Source organism: Balaenoptera acutorostrata, chromosome 8 (genome assembly GCF_949987535.1).
Source record: "Balaenoptera acutorostrata chromosome 8, mBalAcu1.1, whole genome shotgun sequence".
In the NCBI taxonomy this organism is placed as follows: Eukaryota; Metazoa; Chordata; class Mammalia; order Artiodactyla; family Balaenopteridae; genus Balaenoptera; species Balaenoptera acutorostrata.
The window spans coordinates 38,939,913-38,964,140 of NC_080071.1; the positions used below are offsets into that span (position 1 = coordinate 38,939,913).

General features: G+C 40.2%; 1 protein-coding gene and 1 non-coding gene across 2 annotated transcripts; both read right to left on the reverse strand.

Annotated features, from left to right (window-relative positions):
* Nucleotides 1-2,073: 2,073 nt before the first annotated feature.
* PRKRA (protein activator of interferon induced protein kinase EIF2AK2) lies at nt 2,074-22,568 on the reverse strand. The gene is made up of 8 exons (XM_007190402.3): nt 22,310-22,568; nt 21,588-21,757; nt 18,167-18,248; nt 15,359-15,437; nt 14,197-14,314; nt 12,172-12,266; nt 5,970-6,144; nt 2,074-2,788 (listed from the first exon to the last, which is right to left on the reverse strand). Exons 1-8 carry the CDS (start codon nt 22,372-22,374, stop codon nt 2,631-2,633), a joined length of 942 nt encoding a protein of 313 aa, XP_007190464.1. The 5' UTR covers nt 22,375-22,568; the 3' UTR covers nt 2,074-2,630.
* Nucleotides 10,096-10,202, reverse strand: LOC114238879 (U6 spliceosomal RNA). Its single transcript, XR_003624131.2, has one exon. It is a non-coding gene; the product is annotated as a U6 spliceosomal RNA (small nuclear RNA).
* Nucleotides 22,569-24,228: the final 1,660 nt, after the last annotated feature.

The following is a 24,228-nucleotide window of genomic DNA, read 5'->3' on the forward strand; positions in this document are numbered from 1 at the left end:
TGGATCCTCTATGGTATGGATCAACAGGCAGTACGAAGCTCTTCACACTTCGTGCCTGTCCATGTACCTTCATCTCAGGTCTCCTTGTCCCCAGTCTTGCAGTCTGTTTCTTTTCAGGCCCCTGCCAGCTGGCCACACCAGTTGCCACTGCTCAAGTATATTCTAATCTTGGGCCACTTTCCACACAAATGGATGGCAAGGTGTACCGCCTGAAACTCTGCCCTTCGGGAGGATTTCCCCTCATCACTATCTTTCAAGGCCACCCCTTTGTGGGCTGTAGTATAGCCACTGTGTATTTTCATTTTGTGCCAGGTACTGGCCTTACCTATCCACGAGTCAAATTCAGGCATTTTTTTCTTCCATCAACCGGCCACACAGGATCGCTGGCAACAGGTGTGAACTGAGGGAGAGGCACCGGTGCAACAGTGGTAGATGACTTGGGAGTCCAGGCTGCCTGCTTATGTGGCATACTGTGCCCTCTGGCCACATTTGTGTTTGCTCCTAGATGTATCTTCCATGTTACAATGGTTTGCGACACAACTCAACCCAACCTTATGACTTTATGGGACTGAAAGAACCCAGCTAGCTCATTATTGGTGGTTTTGGCTACATGGCTACCAAGCATCCCATCATAAGGTGCTACATCTCTACCAGGACACACTAGCACATCAGGACTGTTTGTTGAAAGGTGTTTACTTCTCCGCTCTAGATGGCATGGTCTTGATCCAGAACCTTTGGCATCCACATTGTGATTTTCCCGTTGGAACTTGTCATAAACTCCACACAGCATATTTCCCCACTACTGATGCATCTAATGCAACAGGCATAGTTGCCTGTTCAGCCTATTTGAGTCACTCACCTAACATGGTTAACAGTATAACCAATTAGATCGGTTAAGAGCCTTGACAAAATGCTGTTAAAGAACACCTGATGGTGCAGGTAACTCCCTAGCACATCCGGACAGTCTGACAGAAGTGGCATTTGAACAGTATTTTTAAGAACGCATGCTTCCTCCAGAGCCAGAAGTAGAGAAAGCATAGGCAGAAGGAAGAGCATGACTTCCAGGTACCTTGTACTCAGATCTCATCATTTTTTTCAATACATTTGAACTGCTTAGAACCCAAGTACATTGTCCTTTCCCCCTGTCGGACCTCATCTTCTTCTTCCAACACCTTATGAAACCTCCCCCCAACTTATCCTCTTCACAGTGGGCATTTTACTGTGCAGAAGGGTCTGATGTCATCTCTAGAGTGAGTTCATTGTGCCCTGTCTATATTCCAGAGCATTCATAAACACCCAAGGTTAATCCAATCTTAATGCTCCACTTTATGCCTAAACTTTGTTTCCAGTCTTTGTGTGTTCCTTAACCTCACCCCCAAAATAACTAAAATCCTGATTTAATTGACATATATGGCTTATAACGTGAAACAAAGTTAAATGCTCTTTAGAGCTTTAAACAAGTTACACACACTGGTTTCCCTTTATTATGTAGGTTTATTATTCTCAAAGGATTGCACTCAGGTTATCATCTTTTTTCCAGACAGAAAAACATGTTACGTACTTCCTGCTAGACTGACACTTGAGATTGTCAACATCTACCTTTATCACTGAGCGCTCTCTTCCTCTCTGAGGTATTCCCTGATCTACAGATGTAGCACTATCAGCTGGCCCTGACAGATGGCAGACTTGAGGTGTTATGAGATGATATATGAAAACATAAAAGGCAAAATTAAAATTTGCTCATGACACTTATTTCCTAACCTTTGAAGCACTCACTGTTTCGTTTGAAACATTCCTGTAACTGAATTGAGTGCACTGGAAAGTTTTGTTTCAGTAATTCTAATGCTTTTTCAACTACTATTCATCTATGAATGGTTATGTCAAATCATAAGACAACACTGCATATGCCTAGAGAAAATATGGAAGTGATTTATCACATATACATTTGTAAATTTTTGCTTGTGTTTTTTTTTTTACCTTTGACTCTAAGAAGTAAACTAGAGATATGTAAATAACACAGTATCCACATTGTAATGTTACTCACAAGAATGGCTAAACAGAACAGGGCCACAGTCGAGTCAGTAGCACTTTAATAAAATGAACAACCCATTATAACAACAGCTCTTTATTACATGGACTCAAATACACAGCAGACCAATCACGTTCCCTGAAATTTAACAATCACATTCAATTAAAACCTGTTAGTGCGTTCCTCAACACTAATTCTAAGGGGCTTCCTTCGAAATCCCTTTACAAAGCCTTGCACAAAGAAGAGGTTAAGCACCAGTAGGAAAGACTGTTGCTAGCAGTTTTAGTTTATCCTCCTCCTCATCAACAACAACAATCATGCAGGTTTTTCCTTCTATGTACATGGCATTGTAAAATGGGTGCTACACTCTGCCTATGGTACAAAGTTTATAAATACAATATACCAATACAAAGTCGAAGCCATTAAAAACATCTTAATAACAACTACTAGGAGATAATTAAATCTGGAGTGTTGATGGAATCTATGAAGAGATTTAGAACCAAGACACAAACTCAAACATTATAGTAAACGTTTTACTTGGGAAGGAGAGAAAGGGGAACTTCTTATGTGCTACTGAAGGGTTTTCTAAGTTGTTCCCAGTTTACTTTCTTTCTGCTATTATCTTTAAATACTGCAAAGCATTGTGAGCGGCATCACTCTGTGCACTGCCACACGAGATCCCCGAGCCATGACAGACTGTGATGGGACTGGTGGACAATTCAGCGAGACATTGATACTGTCCGTTGGCACTCAGTTCTTCTGCAATGACACATTCAAACATGATGATTAATGCCACGTGCGTAGAAAGCAGATCCTTTGTAAAAACAATACAATTTTTATTACCGTCTTTCTCCCTAAGCATCCATGGTATAATACTCCACTTATCATCTCTGTCATTCTTGTACAAACTGCCCAGCTACAGCGGTTCTCAAACACAGCTGTGCTTCATAATCACCTGGGGGAACTTTAAAGAAATCCAGGTGCCTGGGCCTCACTCCAGCCTGCTCTATCAGAAACGCAGGGTTAGGGGTTGCAGTGGCCAGATTCCTGCATTTTCAAAAAGCTCCCAAGGCAATTTTAATGTGGTTAGTTTAACAGTGTTTGCAAATTACTGAACCATAGCAACTTTTTTAAAAGGGAAAAAAGAACATTTGCTAGAGGGCTGGAGAGACTGTATTTTCCACTCTTTAGAGTTATTTTCAATAGACACTGAACCAGGAAATACACGGTTCAGGGCAAAACCTCCCTTGTAATGTCATGTTCTTTGGTTATAAGTCTGTGCAGAGAGTTTAATTCCATTTTGTGTATTTGTTTAGGATGTTTTAAAACAACACTGAAACCCTGAAAACAAACGGTCTTAACATCTGATGAATCACTCTTACTAAAGATGGTTTATTGAGACAGGGAAAGAAGTAGAAACAGGTGAGTTGTTTGAAACTGTCATGATTAAATGTTATTTCAGCGGGCTTCCCTGGTGGCGCAGTGGTTGAGAATCTGCCTGCCAATGCAGGGGACACGGGTTCGAGCCCTGGTCTGGGAAGATCCCACATGCCACGGAGCAACTAAGCCCGTGAGCCACAACTACTGAGCCTGCGCGTCTGGAGCCTGCGCGTGCTCCACAACAAGAAAGGCCGCGATAGTGAGAGGCCCGCGCACCGCGATGAAGAGTGGCCCCCACTTGCCGCAACTAGAGAAAGCCCTCGCACAGAAACGAAGGCCCAACACAGCCAAAAATAAATAAATAAATAAATAAGTAAATAAAGGAGTTCCTTTAAAAAAAAAATGTTATTTCAGCTAGAATCAATATAGTATAAAATATCCAGATACAATGGGATTATTTAATGTGTGAAGAGGCTTTCTAGTTCTAGCATCTAGGTTCTTTTTTAAATTGAGGTGAAGGTCACGTAACATAAAATTAACTATTTTAAAGTGAACTATTCAGTGGCATTTAGTACATTCACAGTGTTGTGCAACCACCACCTCTATCCAGTTACAGAACATTCTCACGATTTCATCACCCCAAGGGAAAACACTACCCCACCCATACCGCCTGGCCCCTGGCAACTACCAATCTATGGATTAACCTATTCTGGAATCATATGTGACTTTTTTTGTCTGTCTTTAACTTAGTATAATATTTTTGAGGTTTATCCATGTTGTAGCATATATCAGAACTTCATTCTTTTTCGTGGCTGAATAATATTTCATGGCATGTATATACCACAATTGGTTTCTTCATTCATCTGTCAATGGACATTGGGCTGTTTCTGCTGTTTCTACCTCTTGGCTATTGTGAATAGTACTGCTGTGAACACGTGTGTACAGGTATCTGTTGGAATACCAGCTTTCAATTCTTTTGGGTACATACTTAGCAGTAGAGTTGCTAAGTCATATGGTAATTCATTTGAGGAGCAACAAAACTCCTCAAATTTTCCACAGCAGCTGAACTATTTTACATGTTCACTATGTAACATATGAGGGCTACAATTTCTCTATATCTTTACCAGCATTGGTTATTTTCTATTTTATTCATCACAGCCATCTTACTGGGTGTGAATTGGTACCTCACTGTTGTTTTGATTTGCATGTCCCTGATGACTAATGATAGTGAGCATCTTCTCACGTGCTTCTTGGCCATTTGTAGATCTTCTTTGGAGAACACTGAGGTTCTTTGGAAAGTAATTGCATAGAAGTTAGTCAAATTAACTGACTGTGGTTTTTAAACTGCTGTTCTATGTTTACAAGAACTATTCAGTTCTTAAAATTGCTAAGGAGCATTTCAAAGTCATCATTAATTCGTAATCTAAAAAACCATCTCAAGTTTCCTTCTTTTCCCAGATTCAAAACCTTCCATAGTCATATTCATGACATGGCTTATTCATCTGTGTCTCAAACACCCAACAAAGTGTAGATACTTCAGAAATATTTTTTGAATGAATGGTCTCTCAATCAGCTACGTTTTCTGATCATCTTTCTGCATTAATCCCCAGGTTCTGCATAATTCTCAGTATATTGAGGCACTGTATCTGACCCATCATTCAATCCCAAAGTAGCAGAGAAAATTAGAAGTTCTTTCAGTCCCTAAACACCCTACTTTTTCAGTGCTAGTAGCTCTGACAAGCTAGGTCCCCCCAGGTCACTAAGGCTAGAATAAGGGGTATCAGATTCTTCACATACTATACTGATGTTAAATCAAGACACCAAAAAACACACATGAACACACGCATACAAACAAATTAGCCAGTTATAAACTGCATTAAAAGAAAATCCACACTGATTGCTTTCCAATCTGTCTGCATTTGTCTATCTGAGTGATTATGGGCTAGAAAAAATATAGAAGTTCATAGCTGAGATGAGATAAAACTATCAATTGTCCCCATTTATCTCCCGGAAGTGGTACATAGTGATAAAGTGGAGAGAAGAGGTCTGCCTGACCCCCACAAACTTGGTACTTGTCCTAGAAATGTGGGTGCCTTTTTATTTGTCAAGCTGCCCATCAGGGCTGGTTTACTAGATACTGTATCAGCAGGGACTCTTCTAATCTGGCTCTACCACTGACTAGCAGCTATGTCATCTCAGGCAAGTTTCTCAACCTTTCTTTGTTTTACTTTCCTCACTTATATATAAGAATAATAGAAGCTACTTCACAGTTTGAGGATTCTGTGGGTTGAAATATGTTATGTCCTTAGAACAGTGCCTGGCACACAGTAACTCTATAACTCTTAGCTATTGTTGTTTTTATTATTATAACTGTATAGATGTTACCTCTATTTTTATTATTTATAAGAATGGGACATACCAATGATATATGTTACCGTTCTAGTAATTATATATAGTCAGAATCCCCAATCAATGAAAAAAATTATAATAGAGGTTTTGTTCCTCAAACATTTAAAAAAATAAACAGGTTTTAGGATAAGCTAAAGAAAAAAAATCATACCTATATCTAAATATGTTATATTAAAACCTTGTTCCTTTGCAATTTCACTAAGCAGCTGGATGTAATCTGTATTTGGAATACTGAGGAGGCTTCTTTTCAGTAAGTTGATCTTTTCACCAGGAGAATTCCTCAAGGAATGCCAAGTACAACCTAAAGAATGTCCTACCACATTTGTCTGAAAAACAGAGATGAAAGTTAAGACTCTTGGACTGGGTTCCAACGCTATTATAAGTATTAATTAAGCACTCACATTTAATACTTTATAAAGCATGTTTAAACTTTCCGATTTAAACTAGATAGCACTAACAAGTACACACATTTAACAAACACCACAATGTTAAAGAAAAAAGAATGTGCAATAATATACTGGAAGTATTTAAAAATACTTTTGTATAGTATAAAGGTCTCAGTCAAAATTTCTGATGGTCACATTAAGATGTATAACATATTTAAGAGCACGATAAACAAATCTGCGATACAGCTGACCCTTGAACAACATGGGGGTTAAGGCAGCCGACACTCCCCACAGTCAAAAGTCCATGTATAACTTATAGTCAGCCCTCTGTATCCACGGTGCTGCATCCACAGAATCAACCAACCGTGGACTGTAGTATTTACTATGGAAAAAAATCCGCATATAAGTGGACCTGAGCAGTTAAAACCTGTGTTGTTCAAGGGTCGACTGTCATCGAGTCTGCCTAATGGAGCAATTTACAAATTAAAATATAAAGGAATTTTCATATCTTTATGGCTTCTTGTATTAAATACCAGTCTCTGTAACTGACAGCTGTAAAGGAGAAAACAAAGAAACTGTAGACAAGGTGAAATGTGCAAGTTTGAGAACAAGTCATTCAAATGAATGGCATGATGTCAAAAAATTCTTATCAGACTTATCCCAGAACCCAACTGAGTTTATTTTTTTCTGTTTTCTCCTTTTCCTCTTTTCTTTATTTTCCCCTCTATCTTTACTTTTTCACTTCTGTTCTTAGAATACTTTGCAGTTCCATGTTAGTTTATGGTTTTTAAATTGCTTTCATATATTATGCCATTAGAAAAACCACAAAAAACTACTCTCTGAAGTAAGTAGGGCAACCTGTCCTTTGGTCTTATTTATCAATGAGCTTGACAGAGGTTAAGGGATTTTCAAAAGATCATAGGGATGGCCATGATAAAGAATTGGGTAATTTTTGCATAATCTGCAAAATTTACTAAGTACAATTTTACATTCCTTGACTGGAACTTTAAAAAATGCTGTTTTTAAAAAAATCATAGGTCATCCATATAGTAAAAGGATACCTGTAATAAGAACAAATACATATGAAGAACAGTCTCTTTTCCTTGCCGCCCCTTCCCCAGACTCCTGCTCCACTCCCCAGAGATACTTGCTATTAAACACCTCTTCAGTATACTTCCGTATGCATTCTATGCACGTTTAAGCACACACACATATAATCTTTTTAAACAAAAATGATAGCTTACTCTTTACACCTGATACCGTTAAGTTTTCTCATATCACTGCACTGCACATACATGCACTGCAGTTACCTTACTAGTCTCCAGCTGTAGGTTTTAGGTTGTTTCTGGTTTCTGGCTTTCACTGACAATGTTACAGTGAAACTCTTCTGCACTTGGATGACTTTCTCGACAGAATAATTTCTAGAAGTAGAACTGCTGAGTCAAAGAACATGTATGCTTTTAATTTTGATAAATATTAACACTTCCAAACTGATTTATGAGCCAATTTATACTTCCATCAAGTGTCTTGGAGGGTGTTTGTTTTCTCACACCCTAGCCAATACCAGGTATTGTCAAACTTTGTAGGTTTTGTCAAACTAAAGGTGAAAATAGTATCTTGTTTAACATGCATGAATAAAGTTGAACATATTTTTCCCCACCATTTGTATTTCTTCTGCTGGGTTGTCTTTTTTATTGATGTGTAAACTTTATATTTGGTATTGAAAACAGTCCCTTCCTAGTCATGTGTTCAAAACAGTTTCTTCTTACTTTGTTTTTATTGGTTTTATTTACAGACATTTTGCTGTGCAGTAGGTTTTATGTAGTTAAATTTATGAATCTTACTTTACAGCTTCTATGTTTTAAGTTATGCTTAAAAAGGCTTTTTTTCCATGCTAAGAATTTTAAAAGGAAAGCTCTTCCATGTTTTCTCATACAGTTCCAATTCTTATGTTTAAATCTTTGATCCATTTGAAATTTATTTTAATGTAAGGAATAAGGTAGCAACCTAAATATATCATACACCTGTGTGCATGTGTATTCCACCACCCCTCACCTTTCCCCCAATGTGGCTGTAAGTTATTTCTATACCATTCATTCTCTCACCCACTGATGTGAAATCTCACTGTTGTCATATACTATCTTCCTATATGGATTGGCATCTATACGTATCCTCTGTCTATTGTGGTACAAAAGCTGTTTTAACTACTATAGTTTTATAGTATGTTTTATTCTCTGGTATAACCCCATCTCCCGTACTCTTCCTTTTCAGTTTTCTTGGCGATTCTTGAGTTTATTTTTCCAGATAAACTCAGTAAAGTTGTATTAAGATCCAAAATGAATTCTGGTAGATTTTGACTAAGACTATATTACATTTTTATATATTTACAGTATTGAGTCTATCAAAAATAGATAGCTTTACATTTATTCAATTTCTGTTAAATCCCTCACTAGAATTTTAAAGTTTTTCTCATATGAGTCCTGCACATTTCTTTTTAAGTTTATTCCCTGTCATATTATCCTCTTTTCTACTATTGAGAATAGGATCTTCTATATTCCATTTTGTAATATTCATAAATAGGGAAACTATTAATTTTTTCTAGTATGCTTTTTCAGGACAGATTTTCTATTTTGCTATAAAATGGCCAATGTTATCAAGCTTCATACATTTTATTATTCAAAGTAATACACACATACAACAAAAAAGTTAAATAGTACGGAATTATAAAAGCAACAATCCTCCTCCCTACCTTCAAGTCCTCTTTCCAGAAGCAATAATTTTCACCTTTCTATTTTTAATTATTCTGGTGGTTACCTTTGTAACAGAAATAATATGAGAAAGCTATTGATTCTATATATTAATTTTATGATCAGTTACCTTGATGAATTCTCTTATTATATCTGGTAGTTTTTCTCTAGAGCTTTATAGGGATTCAATTATATTATTTGTAGTTAATGATCGTTTCTATCTCCTCTTTTCTTATTTCCAACCTCTTATTGTTTTCTGATTATGTTGGTTGATACTTCTAGAACAATGTTTAAAAAAAACAGTATTGTGAATTCCCAGGCAGTCCTGGGAAGTGGTTAGGACTCAGTGCTTTCACTGCTGAGGGCCTGGGTTCAAACCCTGGTTGGGGAACTAAGATCCCAAGAGCTGCATGGTGTGACCCAAAAGAAAAAAAAAGGTATCTGTGGGCATCCTTGCCGTATTTCTGAAATTAATGGGAATGGATAAGACATGTAAACATGTACCCATGATTTTGATTTTTTTTCTGAGGTATATATTTTATTTTATTTTATTTATTTATTTATAACATCTTTATTGGAGTATAATTGCTTTACAGTGTTGTGTTAGTTTCTGCTGTATAACAAAGTGAATCAGCTATATGTATACATATATCCCCATATCCCCTCCCTCTTGTGTCTCCCTCCCACCCTCCCTATCCTGCCCCTCTAGGTGGTCACAAAGCACCGAGCTGATCTCCCCGTGCTATGCAGCTGCTTCCCACTAGCTATCTATTTTACATTTGGTAGTGTATATATGTCAGTGCTACTCTTTCACTTTGTCCCAGCTTACCCTTCCCCCTCCCTGTGTCCTCAAGTCCATTCTCTATGTCTGCATCTTTATTCCTGTCCTGCCCCTAGGTTCATCAGAACCTTTTTTTTTTTTTTTTAAGATTCCATATATATGTGTTAGCATATGGTATTTGTTTTTCTCTTTCTGACTTACTTCACACTGTATGACAGACTCTAGGTCCATCCACCTTACTACAAATAGTTCAATTTCATTTCTTTTTATGGCTGAGTAATATTCCTTTGTATATCTGTGCCACATCTTCTTTATCCATTCATCTGTTGATGGACACTTAGGTTGCTTCCATGTCCTGGCTATAAAAATATGGAACAGTTCACAAATTTGCGTGTCTTTCTTGTGCAGGGGCCATGCTAATCTTCTCTGTATCGTTCCAATTTTAGTATATGTGCTGTCGAAGTGAGCACTGAGGTATATATTTTAAATCACAATAGGGATATTTTAAAAGAGTTTATCAGTAATGACTGTCAAAATTTTTTTAGCATCTATTGAGAGGATAGTGTTTTTCTCCTTTGACCCATTAATGTGATTAGTTATAGTAATAAATTTACCAACACTGAAATACTCTTACAGTCCTAAAATAAACCCTACTTGTCTATGGTATATTATTCTTTTAATGTTCTACTGAATATTAAGGTGTTTCACCATAAGGGAGATTAATCCATAATTTTTGCCATTGGGATTTGCTATTGTCAGATTTTAGTGTTATGTTAGTTTTGGAAAATAAATTTAGAAGCTTCCCCTATGTTATATATATTAACTGGAAGAGTTTAAATAGCATCGAAGATTATCTCTTCCTTGATGATTTAACAGAATTCACCTGCAAACCTAACTGTGTTTTGTGATTATGGTTTCATCTCTGATCCAGTTTTAAAAGAAGTGAATGCAGTGTTTTATATTTTTCTATTAAAAAAGCAAAACCAAAATTATATTACTTATTCAGATATAGTCTTTTTTCCCTACAGAATGAGCCCCCTTTTTTTTTTTTTTTAATCAGAAGCTTAGGACACTCCTATAGTCTTCACTTCTCATTTCCTACCTAACATCCTACTCTCAGATAATGGACCACCATACATACCTATCTACAAATATCAGAATCTCAAGTAATATATTATGTGTAGTTCTCTTAAGTTCTCTATCTGAATGCCAGCTGCCTACTCAACATTTTCACTTAGCTACTCCACAAATATTTCAAATTCAATATATCCTACGTTTAGCTCATTATGTGCTTCCCCTCAAATCCTACTCATCTTCTGTGTTCCCCATATTATTGAATGGTACCACCATCTACTCAGTTGCCAAGCTAAAAATGTTTATTTCTTCCTTTTTCCTTACTCCCTACAGGCAATCAGTTACCATGCCCCATTCACTTCAGTTTTCTAAACAATTTTTAAATCGATCATTTCAACTGCCACTACCTTAGTCTAGGCCACCATCATTTCTCATCTGCTTTTCTATAACAGCATTGTAGCAGGTCTCTTTGACTCTAATATTCATTCACTCACCATAATGCAGCCAGTGATTTCCCTTCTAATGTATAAATTAGATCTTGTCCTTTACATATTAAATTTATTTAATGACTTTGCACTACCCTGAGGATAAAGTTCAATCTCCTTAACACAGTAGTTCCTGCAAGATTCAATCCCTCTTTTCCTTTCCGGCCTCATTGTTTGAGACTCCCTCCCTCCAAATCTATGAATATGCTCCAGCCATCCCAAATTACTCTGCGGTCCTAGATCACATAAAGTGTTTCACTCCTGGGTCTTTGTACATGGTCTTTCTTCTCTCTGGAATTCTTTTTTCCTGTTGTCATCCTATAGGTCTCAGCTCAGCTATTACTTCCTCCAAGAAGTCTTCCTAAAACCCCATCTTAGTTGGATCCTTCTCCTACGTTCCCAAGACGCCTCTGGAAGGACCAGTCTGTAGGGTTCTTTTCTCTTTCAGCAGGCTGGCTACAGACTCCTTAGGGCCACAGACTATCTTATTCACCAAATGCCAGTACCTGGCATCAAGCTTGGCACATAATATGAGTTCCCTAAATGTTTTCTGAGTGGATAAATGAATGGATGAACCAAGAGATGGGAGTGAATTGTCAATCTGAAGGCAAAAGTGGCACTAGTGACTTACCATCTTTAGATACCATCATATTATTCTGAATTTGACTGTGCCTCCCAAACTCTCTTACCTGGCCACGCCTGTGACCCTGGCTCACATACTGCAAGCAGCTAAAATTGGGGTAGTGTATTACTCAACAGTTAAGAGATTTGTTTAAAACTGCAACTCTGAAGTATCTATACAAAAAGAAATCTAGAGAAGTTTCCTACAGCAACAGATGTTTAATCACATGAACATCGTAGACCTCCGATCATTACTCACCAACGAAATGTGGTTCTCTGGAGAGATATTACTGAATTTGGCAAGAAATTTCTCAGCAGCATTTCTCTTGGCTTGTTTCTTTGATGCCCCCTTTCCTAAATAAAGAAAAAGAAATAGTAGGTTTAGAAAATAAGCTAGTGTCCATAGAGAATGACCAAATGTTTAATGTACTGTGTGTGATCAGAGAACAATCTCATGGTTTTTGTATAGTATTCTTTTACTGACCTGACATCTTTACTTGTTGTGCTTCATACAGCTATTAATGGTCACATTTTTTTAAAAAAATTAATTAATTAATTAATTTATTTTTGGCCATGTTGGGTCTTTGTTTCTGTGCGAGGGCTTTCTCTAGTTGTGGCGAGTGGGGGCCACTCTTCATCGCAGTGCGCGGGCCTCTCACTGTCGCGGCCTCTCTTGTTGCGGAGCACAGGCTCCAGACGCGCAGGCTCAGTAGTTGTGGCTCACAGGCCCAGTTGCTCCGCGGCATGTGGGATCTTCCCAGACCAGGGCTCGAACCCATGTCCCCGGCATTGGCAGGCAGATTCTCAACCACTGCGCTACCAAGGAAGCCCAATGGTCACATTTTTGAAGACGTTTCTTTAACAGTTTATCTTTAATAGTTATACTTTCTGTTTTTCTTTAACAGATGTATCTCCCTATGTCTAGCTTTAATGAACCATATTTGGTTTAATTCTGACTACATATTCAAATTTACCAAGGTACATTTGAATTACAACTCCTATCTCTCAATGTCTATTTCTTGCTTATAATCTCCTATACACTGATAACTATGTGGAATTTCTTTCTTTAACATGAATAAGAAGGGCATAGGAGAGGCTGGAGTTGAAAGACACTATAAATATCATCTACTTCCATGTTTACAGATTTAAAAACTGAGATCCAGGCAGGGAGATTAAGCAATTTACCTAACCTTGCAAATCAAGGACTGCATCAAGAACAGGAAGCTGAGGTTCCTGCTTCTGGCCTAGGGCTTTCTGCACTGGCCCACACTACCTCTCAAGGGCAAACAGCTGCTTACTACTTAAGACTGATATCTAACCAAGGTAAAATTCCATTTCAAGCCACTTACAAAAACATGCTAGAGAAGTTAAAATAGGAATCCTCAGGAGTACTTTATTAAGTGACTTTTTTCTCATAGTTTGTGGCGTTAACAACATAGAAGTTGCTGTAATTTAAAAGGTTAATTTCTACTTTATTTTTATCTCACTGCAATTTTTTGCCATCAGCCTCTTATTAATCATCTTGTTTTCAAATGTAATCTTCTTCTTGTCCTCCTATCTTCTGGAATAGCTATTGAAACTCTAAGAGATTTACTACTGCTTTTTTCTCCAAAATGATTTTTAAGTCCCTATTATATCAATGAAGACTGTTTAAAGAGTCAATTATTTATTTGCTTCTCCATTACCAACCCATAATTTTAAAAAATATCAAATTAAGAAGTAAAGTATTCTTAAGCCAAATATTTACACTTAAATTCAACTGCAGAAGACTTCCCTGGTGGTGCAGTTGTTAAGAATCTGCCTGCCAATGCAGGGGACATGGGTTTGATCCCTGGTCCAGGAAGATCCCACATGCCGCGGAGCAACTAAGCCCGTGTGCCACAACTACTGAGCCTGCGCTCTAGAGCCCACGAGCCACAACTACTGAGCCCGCAAGCCACAGCTACTGAAGCCCGCACACCTAGAGCCTGTGCTCTGCAACAAGAGAAGCCACCACAATAAGAAGCCTGCACACCGCAACAAAGAGTAGCCCCTGCTCGCCGCAACTAGAGAAAGCCCGCGCGCAGCAACGAAAACCCAATGCAACCAAAAATAAATAATAAATTTAAAAAATTAAAAAAAAATTCAACTGCAGAAAGTTAGAAACAGTAGACTAGGAGTGTGTCAGTTTTTTTCCCCATAGAAATATCTGAAAAGAAATCACAACAGAAATTTCTATGGTCATTCATCTTCTCAAAATATTTCAAATGTCTTCAACTGTATGAGGGTAAAAAGGAATAAGTACCAGTTTCCATGAATGACTCTAGCCTGCAAATTGTGGTATATTCTCTCTTATGAGCAGGTCCTCCCTCCTGGGAAAGGGTATATTCAGGAAGTCTCCAGCCATGATGAATAGCCAATTCCTAGAAAATCGAGATGAGGCTTTATTAGTAATTTTTACTATGCAGTGGCTCAATCACACAAACGATATTCTCTCATGATTTTGATCCCATATCTACTTATATGTTTGCAAAGAATAATGATATTCTGCAATGAAAAAAATGAGAGAAGGCCCTCTATTTCCCAGAGATATTCCTGCATTTTATATCTTATAGGCCCACAATACCAAAACGGAAGCAGTTTTCTACTGTGAATGGTGCTCTTCCATTAAGCTGGAGTGAGTTGATATCAAAGAGTTCAAACAGAACGACAAGCTACTTTCAGCCTCTGGGAACATCAGAGAGGACCTCTACAGGTCTCACGGCCATCAGTGCCTAAAGCCTCTCGCCTCCTAGCTATAACCTTCCATACCCATGGCTGCCTAACTAACTACATTCGATCGAGAGCAGATGAGAAGCAGACAGCAAACAAACACACTTGGATGAGGTTGAGGAAAGAAGGGGAAGAAAACTACAGAAAAACTCACAGAGGAGGAAAGAGACCAAAGGACGGGTTGGATAATAGGGAGGGGAGTTGTCCAACAGAGCACATGGATAGTCTGCAAGGAGGATATTCTGCACGCAGAAATTCAAAGCTGAATATATTTTTTTGGTAGAATAAGCAAATAAGCAAATGACTTCCCTTTTCTTGAGTTAGGTAACTCAGTTTGGGTTCTTATAAAGTCTTCTGTCTCAACAGAAGTAGAGAGAGATTTGTCACAAGAGTGGCAAGAAATATTCTTAAAATATAAAACACTCTACCCATGTGCACTGAGGTCCTGCTGATCTCAAATGAGAATTCCACAAACCAAAGGCAGATACTGTATATGGAAGAAAATCCAAAACATAAATAAATAGGAAAATAATTTCAAGTTAGCACTTTAACATCTAATGATCATAACTTGGAACACAAAATGTTATACCATCTTTAAAATATTAATTCCTTCTCTCAGCCCTTATGATATTATCAAAATTTATGGCATTTTTTCCAGTAGACAAAAAGTTAAGTATGGAAACTGTGCCACTTACTTGTAATGAACCAATAGGATTAAGCTGGTTCTTTGGTTGCTTGGAAGGGTCAGGCATTAAGGGATCAGGAACTGCAAAGCTAAACATTTTTATAGTGTTATAAAACAAAATAATCTCCCCCAAATTATTAAATAAAGGACAAGCATTTTCAATTTAGCTTTCCATGCCTTTGCTGTTGCCTTTCCTTCTACATGGAATACCCTTCTCGCCCACCTCTTCTATGAGAATCTGATCTATCCATCATCCAAGGTATACCTCAATTGCCACTTCCTCTCAGAAGCCTATTCTTTTACCCCAATGGAACATAATTTCTCCCTTCTTTGAACCACTGTAACATTTGGTTTGACCCTTTCTTAAACAAATTATTTTACCATAAGTTGTACAGTCTTACAAATACATGTGATTTGTCTATCCCTCACCACACCTCTCCCCTGTTCAGACTATAAAATCCTTGATGGTAGGGCCTATGTATTACTTACCCTCATAAGCCTTGCAGTGCTTTATATATAATAGATGCTCAATAAAAATGTCTTTAAATAAAGCACACTATTGTTACAACTACAAAAAAAGGGAAGACTAACAGTTAGGAAGTTTAGCCTGGAAATGTAAACCATACAGATCATAAATGTAGCTTTTTCATCCAGATAATTATAGAAGAAAGACCTGGTTTGATCTATTATCTGCTCTACGCTAGGATAATCTTCCTAAGATTTATATGTATCCTGTATAAAATTGATGGCCGGCATGAATCTGATTTGAGCATGTGGGGACTGTGATTAGAGAAAAAGAGAACAACCTCTTCTAAGTAGTGTGAACTTAGTAGTTACTTGGGTGATGGATGCCTAACGTGGAACAAGCTGCATTTTGAGGTTACTGCCACCTAGGCAGCTAGAGTCATTTCTTCCACGACCAGTGAGGTTGTTATTGCCATTTCGTCAAGTTTCTTTTCTACCTGCCAGAATTTCAAGCTTTACATAAGCTGATGAGATACGAACATTCACTTCCAATGCTGTACACTGAAGCTACCCAAGTAATTGTGATGGATAAGTGAGAAAGTCTCTGTATCATATTGGGCCACTTTAAGCCTGATTTACAGCTTAGCAATTCCCATCTTATCTGTCAAGAAGCACAAATACATAGTAAGGTTTGTTAGCCTTTTTTGCAGACAAAGTGAAGTGCCCATGTGCAGAAAGGACACTCTGTATTACTAATTTCTATGAATATACGCAACACTTTGGGTTGACCTTTGGGTTGCACAGAAATGGCATGGCCGTCACCAGCAAGGGGAAAATCCAAAACCTGCCATGCCATTTGGCATGTCCAGAAAGCTAGCATAAATCAGTTATAATGTATGACCCTAGAGAATCAAGCATCATTTTCTGAGACCCAAGGCTTTTGCTGGTTGGTTCTAAACTACCTAAAAGGTTTAAAATTACTAAGTAAACGGGAGGAACACTGCATGAGAACCTAAATATCAATATATCCCTAAGCCAGAAGTTCTTCTATGGCTAGGAAACAAAAAAAACCCATCCTAAATTCCCATGGGCCTTTGCTCTCAGCTATGAGCAGATATACCAGATTGTACTCCAAGTATATTTGAGTGCACGTAAAGGGAAGAATTTGTAGGCAAAATGTGCTCCTGGATGTGCCCATTAGAAATCAAAGGACATCAATTTACAATACATGAGATGCTCCAGGACCAGTGCTCCTTCCAAAAGCACCTAATGTGATAACAAATTTATTTTGGAAATATATGTCAAGAATTAACATCCCAGGGGCTTCCCTGGTGGCGCAGTGGTTGAGAATCTGCCTGCCAATACAGGGGACACGGGTTCGAGCCCTGGTCTGGGAAGATCCCACATGCTGCGGAGCAACTAGGTCCGTGAGCCACAACTACTGAGCCTGCGCGTCTGGAGCCTGTGCTCTGCAACAAGAGAGGCAGCGACAGTGAGAGGCCCGTGCACGCGATGAAGAGTGGCCCCCGCTCGCCACAACTAGAGAAAGCCCTTGCACAGAAACGAAGACCCAACACAGCCAAAAATAAATAAATAAAGGAAAAAAAGAAAAAAAAAAAGAATCCGCCTGCCAATGCAAGGGACACAGGTTCGATCCCTGGTCCGGGAAGATCCCACATGCTGCGGAGCAACTAAGCCCGTGCACCACAACTACTGAGCCTGTGTTCTAGAGCCCGCGAGCCACAACTACTGAAGCCTGCACGCCTGCAGCCTGTGCTCCGCAACAAGAGAAGCCACCGCAATGAGAAGCCCTCGGCAACTAGAGAAAGCCCGCGCACAGCCACAGAAGACCCAACACAGCCAAAAAATAAATAAAATCTAGTAAAAAAAAAAAAAAAAAAGAATAAACATCCCATTTAACATCCTCTTGTATTTAGTATACATTCTATAATAGAAGGAAATCTTTTTGTCTCCTTTCAAATTCAAATTTCTAAAAGAATACTTTTAGCTGATCTTTTTCTATCTCACACCTTGTTTTCTTCAGTGTAGAAACAAACTCTTAATCCAGTAAGATATTTGCCAGAAACACTCTGGTTTTCTAGTATTGCACCTCATCTGGGAAAAAAAAAGAAGAAAGCCTAGTTCCTGAGAGCCTTCATCTAATAATTAATATCTGGATTTAATTTCCTACGGATAAAGTTGTCTTTAGTGGATGACAGGTCTTCACAAGGAAATAGAATTTTAGAGCTAGATATTAACAACTGTTTGTTGCTTTTGTGAGCATGTTCAAACTTTTAATCTTACCTCAGCCATGATATTTTTGAGCTGCAGAATACAAAGAAATTTAGCTCACCAAATACTTGCACTGGCTTTCAAAATGTTTATGGCAGCCTCTGCAGCTCTATGTTTCGCCAGCTTCTTACTTGTACCTTCACCTGAATTAAGGTTAAAAAAAAAAAAAAAACTCTTTACATGCTGTGAAAATGTGAGGCTTACATAGATGTTTGCATAATACAAAACAAAGTCACTACACATTTTATATATATACACACTAGGTAGTAAAAACATACACTTGCATACAGTTATACACTGAAATAAAATACCATATGAAGTTAATACATTAAAAAATCCCTGTGATTTAAAAAATTCTATGTATTTGATTTTTGTATACCTGTATAAAAATCTTTATACAGGTATACATTATACATGCTTTAAGTAATAAAGTAGACTATGTCATACCTTCTGAAGAAATGCAACTTATTCCATTATTCTTAGAAAGGAAATTCTTCTATAGCAAGAAGTTTCCTTTAAAGGAGCCACTTACAGCAACACCGTTTGACAGCAAAATGTGCACACTTTCACTGTAACAACCCCTCCTATGCTGAATTAAACCCCTCTGCTTGGCTAAGCAGTCATGACTACCTGTTAGATACAGTGGGGGAAGGTGTGTATAGGGAAGAAGTTGAGAGATTACATTAAGCATCTTCCATATAATCTGTATCCCTTACATGGGTAGCTAAGGGGGCAGAAGGGACTAGGCCTGACTGATCACTGAGATTGATGCCTAATTTCAGTAAGCAACCACACAAGTAAATTGTAAATTCAGTCTTTTTCCTTCTGACTTCAAACTAGGTGTTGAGAACCCTTCCAAAGTGGTATCAGAATGCTGATGTCCATTCCTCCTGTGTGGAGGAAAGAAAAGGAACATGGAATAAATTTCAAGCATGGCTCTCAAGTGTCGGAGACCACATAAACCACACTCATTTATCCACTAACATAGGTATTAAGGATATACCCTTGACCAATGTGGGAGTTAGGGGCACCGACCCTCTGCGCTGTTGAAAATCCACCCATAATTTATAGTCAGCCCTCTGTATCTTTAGTTCCTCCATTTCTAGCTTTCTCGGTAACTGCGGATTCAACCAACCGTGGATTGTGTGGTACTGTAGTATTTACTACTGAAAAAGATTCTCGTATGAGTGGACTGCGTAATTCAAAACCGTGTTGTTCAAGGGTCAACCATAGTAGAGAACTAAGCAGGGTCCCTGCCCTTAAAGAGCATACAGCCTAATGTGTGAGATTCTGCCTATAAAAAGACATCTGAAATGTGGAGTATCACAGCAGGCCTAAGTGCAGGTTGTAGGGTAGCCTACAAAACGGATAGCTCCCCTACTCTTGGTAAGGATTCAGAAAGGTTTCATGAAGGAGGAGATAACTAAACAAGGACCTGAAAGATCAGTAAAAGTTAGTGAGGTGAAGAGAGCTGGGGGATTAGGGAGAGCCCTGTAGGCAGAGAAAGAGTACTTGCAAAGCCTCAGAGGTAACACAGAGCATGGTGTTCTCAGGCCCCAAGTTGTAGGGGACAGTAAGAGCTTGAGGAAAGGAACTTTGAGGTAAAAGGCTAGAGAGTTGAAGGGTTGGAGAGGCCAAAGAACGGCCTCCTAAATTTGTGCTTATCAAACTTTAGGAATTGCCTGGGAATTTTGTTAGAATGCATACTAACAGTAGGTGTTGGATGGGGCCTGATATTCTGCACTTCTTTCAAGTGCCCAGGTGATACCAATACTGCTGTCGACCACATTTTGTGAAGTAAAGCTGTCACTGATGTTAAGAAATTTATATTCATCCAGAGGGTGATGGGAAGACCACTGAATGGATTTTAAAAAGAGGAAGTACATGAACAGATTTGAGTGCCAGAAAAAACATTCTGGTTTTTGTGTGGAAAATGGACACCACAAGATAGAAGCTAAAAGAGCAGCTATGAGGCTGCAACTATAATCCATGTGGCTCGGATAGTAGCAACAGAAAGATGAGAGAAGCAGACAGATTCAAGAGATATTTAGGAAGTAGGATTTGGTGGCAGACTGGACAATGGGCAGAGGGAGAAGAAGGGGTCAAGAAGGTGAAACCCAAATTTCTACTGTAAGCAGACGGGTGACGGTGGTGCCTTTACTGAGCCGGGGAATGCAGAGGAGATGGATTTGAGAGAGAAGATGGATTCAGTTTGGGACAGTGAGAGACTGAGGTGTCTTTGGGTCATCCAAGCAAAAATGCCCAGCAAGCACAGGCAGATACACTGTTCTGTAACTGCGCCTGGGCTGAAGACAGAGATTTCAGAATTATCAGCCTTTAGATAGTATTTGAAGCCACAGAGGTAGATAAGCTTGCACAGGAAGACAGGACAGTGTGAGAAGAGTAGGGGGACTAAGCAGTTGCCACAGGTTGTTAATCTCTGATCTAAAACACACTGAAGGGAAAAAGGCTACTTTTGAGTTTTCACTGAATATTTTAAAATAGACCAGCTAAAGCAGTAGTGCAAATGTTGATTCTATGGTTCATATGAGGAACCTTCTAGCTAGAATCTAGCTACAATCCACCTGCCCCACATAGACAAAAAAGCTTCAAAATTTTCTTAAAGTGGCTTCAATGAAAATAGCGGACTCCAGATTTTCAGGGACACAAACAAATGATGCCTTCAGATTACCAGATGGTGGGACTTCAGCCTTCTTGCTGAATTTTTTCTTGGCATTCTTCCAAATTAAATTTAGTATTCAATATTTTTTGTGTTTGCAATTAAATAGATACATAAGGAATAAGATGTCTACGTTTACAAATGGGCTACTTCAGTTATCATTTGCTCAAGTTCAATGACCATAATAAGGTGAATCTTAATTTTGAAACTTCATTGCTGTGTGACCTTGGGCATGTTTCTTATAATCTCTCTGGACCTATTTCCTCATGTATAAAAAAGGTGATAACATCTTATTAAAATACTGTACAGTGTCAGGAACTAGAAGCTGCTATGCAATGTAGTGTAGTTGAGCTTTCCGCCTTCCTCGTTTCACTTGGATACAGAACCGAGTGTGGTACAATGGGCCCAAAGTGCCAAATGAGTCCATGCAGAGAGGGGAGCAGCTCAGAAAATTCTGGGGTCATGCCTCTTGGCATCTGCTATAACCTATGAAATTTGACAGCACCTACTGATGCAGCTATGGCTGCTCCAAGAGCCCTTCCTGCTTCTCCCTAATTCTTGGAAGATCCCTAGGAGGATCCTAGGGTATGTTTCTGAGCTTCTCTTGGTATCTGGGAGACAGAAAATTAGGGAGAGAATCAGGAAGTTGGAAAGTCCCAATGACCTGAGAAAGGTGTCAGTTTTAAGAGCCTGCTCCTCACCGTTGTCTCCGGTAAAAAGGGTACTTTTCCGAACTAAGAAGCAATGCCAAGTCCTGACCCGCCAACCCACATGGTCATCGGGGTTCATTGTGCATACAGACCTGTGCAGGTTATGTCACCAACGGTTACTCTGAAGGTGAAAGTGGGCACGTGTATTTGCACATCGGATCTTTCACATTCATAAACTGGGATGTTCTTGGTCTTCATGCCGTATTCATGTAATACCTGAATTGGTGTTTTCCCTGGCTTAGCTGTGATCATCTTCCCCAAACTGCAAAAACCAGAAAAAGCTGTGCTTTGCATGTCAAAGCGGGGAGGGAAGCAGAAGCAAATACTAGTTTTAACAGCCACTAACGGTGACGCCGGAGGCACCGAAGCTCCCCGTCGGCCAGGGCTAGAGCTGGCGAGGCGCGACAATCTCCCGGCCCCGCTGCGGCGGGCGGCGGGCAGGGTGAGGGAGGTCTTTAAGGAGATAACTTGAATGCGGGTAGGAGGGATTCGCGGGGGAATCGGGAGGTACGCACGGGTGCTGCAACCTCCCGGGACCAAGCCTACAAACCCCTTTCCCAGGCGGCGACGGGTAACCACCTCCGGCCAGCGCGCGTCTACCGAGGCCGCAGGAGGGGCGGGGCCGGGCCATAGACCCCGGCCCGCTCGCCGCCGAGAGGGCGGGGCCGAGCGCCCGCCCGCAGCCGCGAGGACGCGAGCGCAAGGAAGGGGCTTTACCCAGAATGCCGCTGGACAGCCGGCTCCCCCGCCCCCTCCTCTATTGCCCACCACCCCCGGCCCTGCCCCGCTCGGTCCCGACCGCCCGGGCGCTGACCTGAAGGTCCCGCTGTCCTCGCGCTCCAGCGGCGGAGCCGCTGCGCGATGCCTGCTCTGAGACATGGCCAGAAGGGACGGCTTTGCGGCGGGAGGAAGAGCAGTGTGGAGCGACGTCTTCGCTCCGCGGGTCGGTCGGTCCCCGAGAGGAGCGATCTAGAGCCGACGCCGCCACCTCCTCCCCTCCTCCGACTCCCCCTCTCCTCCCCGCTTGCGTCCCTCCAGGGGATGGGCGGGGGGCGGAGGCGGAGCCTCTGTGCGGTAGCGCCGGTCCCGGCTCCCGGTCACGCCTCCTGCTGTCCCGGCTCGGGTAGAGCTCCTTGGCGGCCCCGCCCCTCTCGCAGCCCCGGCCCTCTACAGCTGCAGCCCGTGTGCCACCTTCGGCCCAGCGGCCAGTGGAGACCGCAGTTGTGTGTCCTCAAAAGGAGGCCGCTCCCTGCCCAGAGAGAGGCTTGTCGTCGGGCGGGCAAGCCTCAGCGTCTGTGAGGCCTGAAGCTCAGCCATTTTTTTTTTTTTTTTTTTTTGGAGGGGGTTGCGGGGGATGGGGAAGAGGAGCGGTGCGTCACTTTAAGAAAATGATTTCAAAATTCCAAATGCAAAATTGCCGGAGAGCCTCCCTAGGCCTGGGCCCGAAGCCTGAGACTCGCGGTATACCCGCTCCTGAGGGCTGCGGTGGGCTCCTGTCCTGGAGCCCTGCTTTTAGGTGCTCGCGGGAACGTCCGGACACCCACTCCTCTCACCCCCGGGTGGGCTCCATTGTCTTCTAGGCTTTCGTCGCCTGACGAGTGCTGGGCTAGCGGATCCCAGCAAGGCACGTTAGGTGTAAACGAAGGCTTTTCTGTGGACCCGATTCTAATTAAATGCTGTTTCTGCACACCTGTGTTGGTTGTAATGGCGTTTGCTTGGGGTGCACCACCTTTGGTGGGGGTCAGACAGCGACATTAGATGTCGTATCGCTTCTAGGGGTTTTGCTTGCCAGTTGCAGAAATGACTCCTTGTGCTTTCTCGTTTCTGGAAGATTGCCTTGCACAATGCTATTCACACGAAGGGTCCTTATTAGAAACTTTTTGTTTGTTTCTCTCGAACCCTGGGTACTTGAAAGCAAATGAAAAAGCTGTCCGGAGTCTAATCAAAGTGATTTACATTATTTGAGGCTTGAATTAAGCCTGTTTTTTCTTCCTCCCTCTACCCCCACTATAGATGTTTGTATATCGATTACTATCCATTGCTGTGTTTTAATGAATATCTTATTTTAAGTACCACATAGCCACTATTTCAAAATTATGTTAACATCCACATAGCTATGACAGTACACTATTTCAGCACTCAGATTTGTTTCTAAGATTTACTTTTAGGCATAAAATTTCTTAAAAACAAGTCTAAACTTTATACAGCTCTCTTTAAAGGTTGAGTAACTGGATAGTAATGATGAAACAAAAAGAAAATAAATGCAGCAGTACTCTATTTCAGAGAGACACTATGTGCCAGCTTCATAAGAAACCCCTAAGTCAGAGTTTATGCAGTTACATGTAATATGGCTTTCATTTCGTATTTTATAAAGTTTTGCATGCAATTGTTTCCTTATATTCTGTGAATTTATTTTTATATTAATCACTTGGTTTTGTAAACATACAAGGAAAATGAATGAAATGTTCAAAGAATGAACTGTGTACCATAACACAGAAATAGTGCTTTTCTGTTGCCAAAATTGGCACAATGGACTTGTGAAGGAATTCCCTTTGGACTAGGTCCACTGTGGATGGCGTCCAGGGCTAATGTTAGTGGCTAACGTATTGTTCCCTGTAGGGCTATATGCTTCCTTCAAACCTGGCAAACCACTATCAGCTGTGACCGTCATCAAGGACATTGATAATATTTAAAGATTACTAGTTTTCTGTGTATATTTTAGTGTTATAGACT

Bases quoted from the DNA above. Each gene is read 5' to 3' on its own strand.
- PRKRA (XM_007190402.3), bottom strand. From the start codon at position 22,374: ATGTCTCAGAGCAGGCATCGCGCAGCGGCTCCGCCGCTGGAGCGCGAG. The intron at 21,758-22,309 runs GTCAGCGCCCGG...TGGTTTTTGCAG, and splicing joins GAGGACAGCGGGACCTTCAG to TTTGGGGAAGATGATCACAG. The intron at 12,267-14,196 runs GTACTTATTCCT...TTCTTTATTTAG, and splicing joins AGAGTCATTCATGGAAACTG to GAAAGGGGGCATCAAAGAAA.